The 459-nt window shown below is 60.1% G+C and overlaps 1 protein-coding gene across 1 annotated transcript in view; it reads left to right on the top strand.

Moving 5' to 3' along the window:
* The window catches only part of EMH_0019740 (uncharacterized protein), a gene marked incomplete at both ends in the record, with an annotated part of 6085 nt that overhangs the window by 282 nt on the left and 5344 nt on the right, over positions 1–459 (top strand). The window contains one exon of the mRNA XM_013501425.1: positions 3–459. Coding sequence (XP_013356879.1) covers positions 3–459 — 457 coding nt within the window. The remainder of the gene's footprint in view (positions 1–2) is intronic.

The raw sequence follows: 459 nt of genomic DNA, 5'->3' as shown, positions 1-459 counted from the left end.
TCTGCTATGTCAACTGCTGACGCTTCACGCCTCCCCAGCAAACGAACAACCCCTGAAGTTGAGGGGCCGCTGCTGAGCAGCAGCAACAGCAGCAGCAGCAGCAGAAGCAGAAGCAGCAGCAGCAGCAGCAGCAGCAAGTTGGCTAGCAGCAGCAACAGCAGACTGCTGAGCAGCACAAACACCTGCAGGGTCCCCATACTGCTGAAGGGCGATGCTGATTGCTTCGTGGCTGTAAACGTGGGTGGGTTGGTTGCTGTGCCTTCGCTGCAGCAGCAGCAGCAGCAGCAGCAGCAGCAGAAGCGCAAGCAGCAGCAGCAGCAGCAGCAGCATACCGCTTGCTGCTGCTGCTCAGAGGAGAGAGAAGACGCAGCAGCAGCAGCAGCAGCTTTCTTAGTGTCTGCAACTCTCTTCGTTGACGGCCGCAGGGCAGCGCCCCCCTGTTTGCTGCTGCCCCCCATC

The sequence above is a fragment of the Eimeria mitis genome, genomic scaffold (genome assembly GCF_000499745.2).
Source record: "Eimeria mitis Houghton genomic scaffold, Emh_scaff687, whole genome shotgun sequence".
In the NCBI taxonomy this organism is placed as follows: Eukaryota; Apicomplexa; class Conoidasida; order Eucoccidiorida; family Eimeriidae; genus Eimeria; species Eimeria mitis.
The sequence above is the reverse complement of the archived record's forward strand: the minus strand, read 5'-3'. Positions and strand labels throughout refer to the sequence as shown.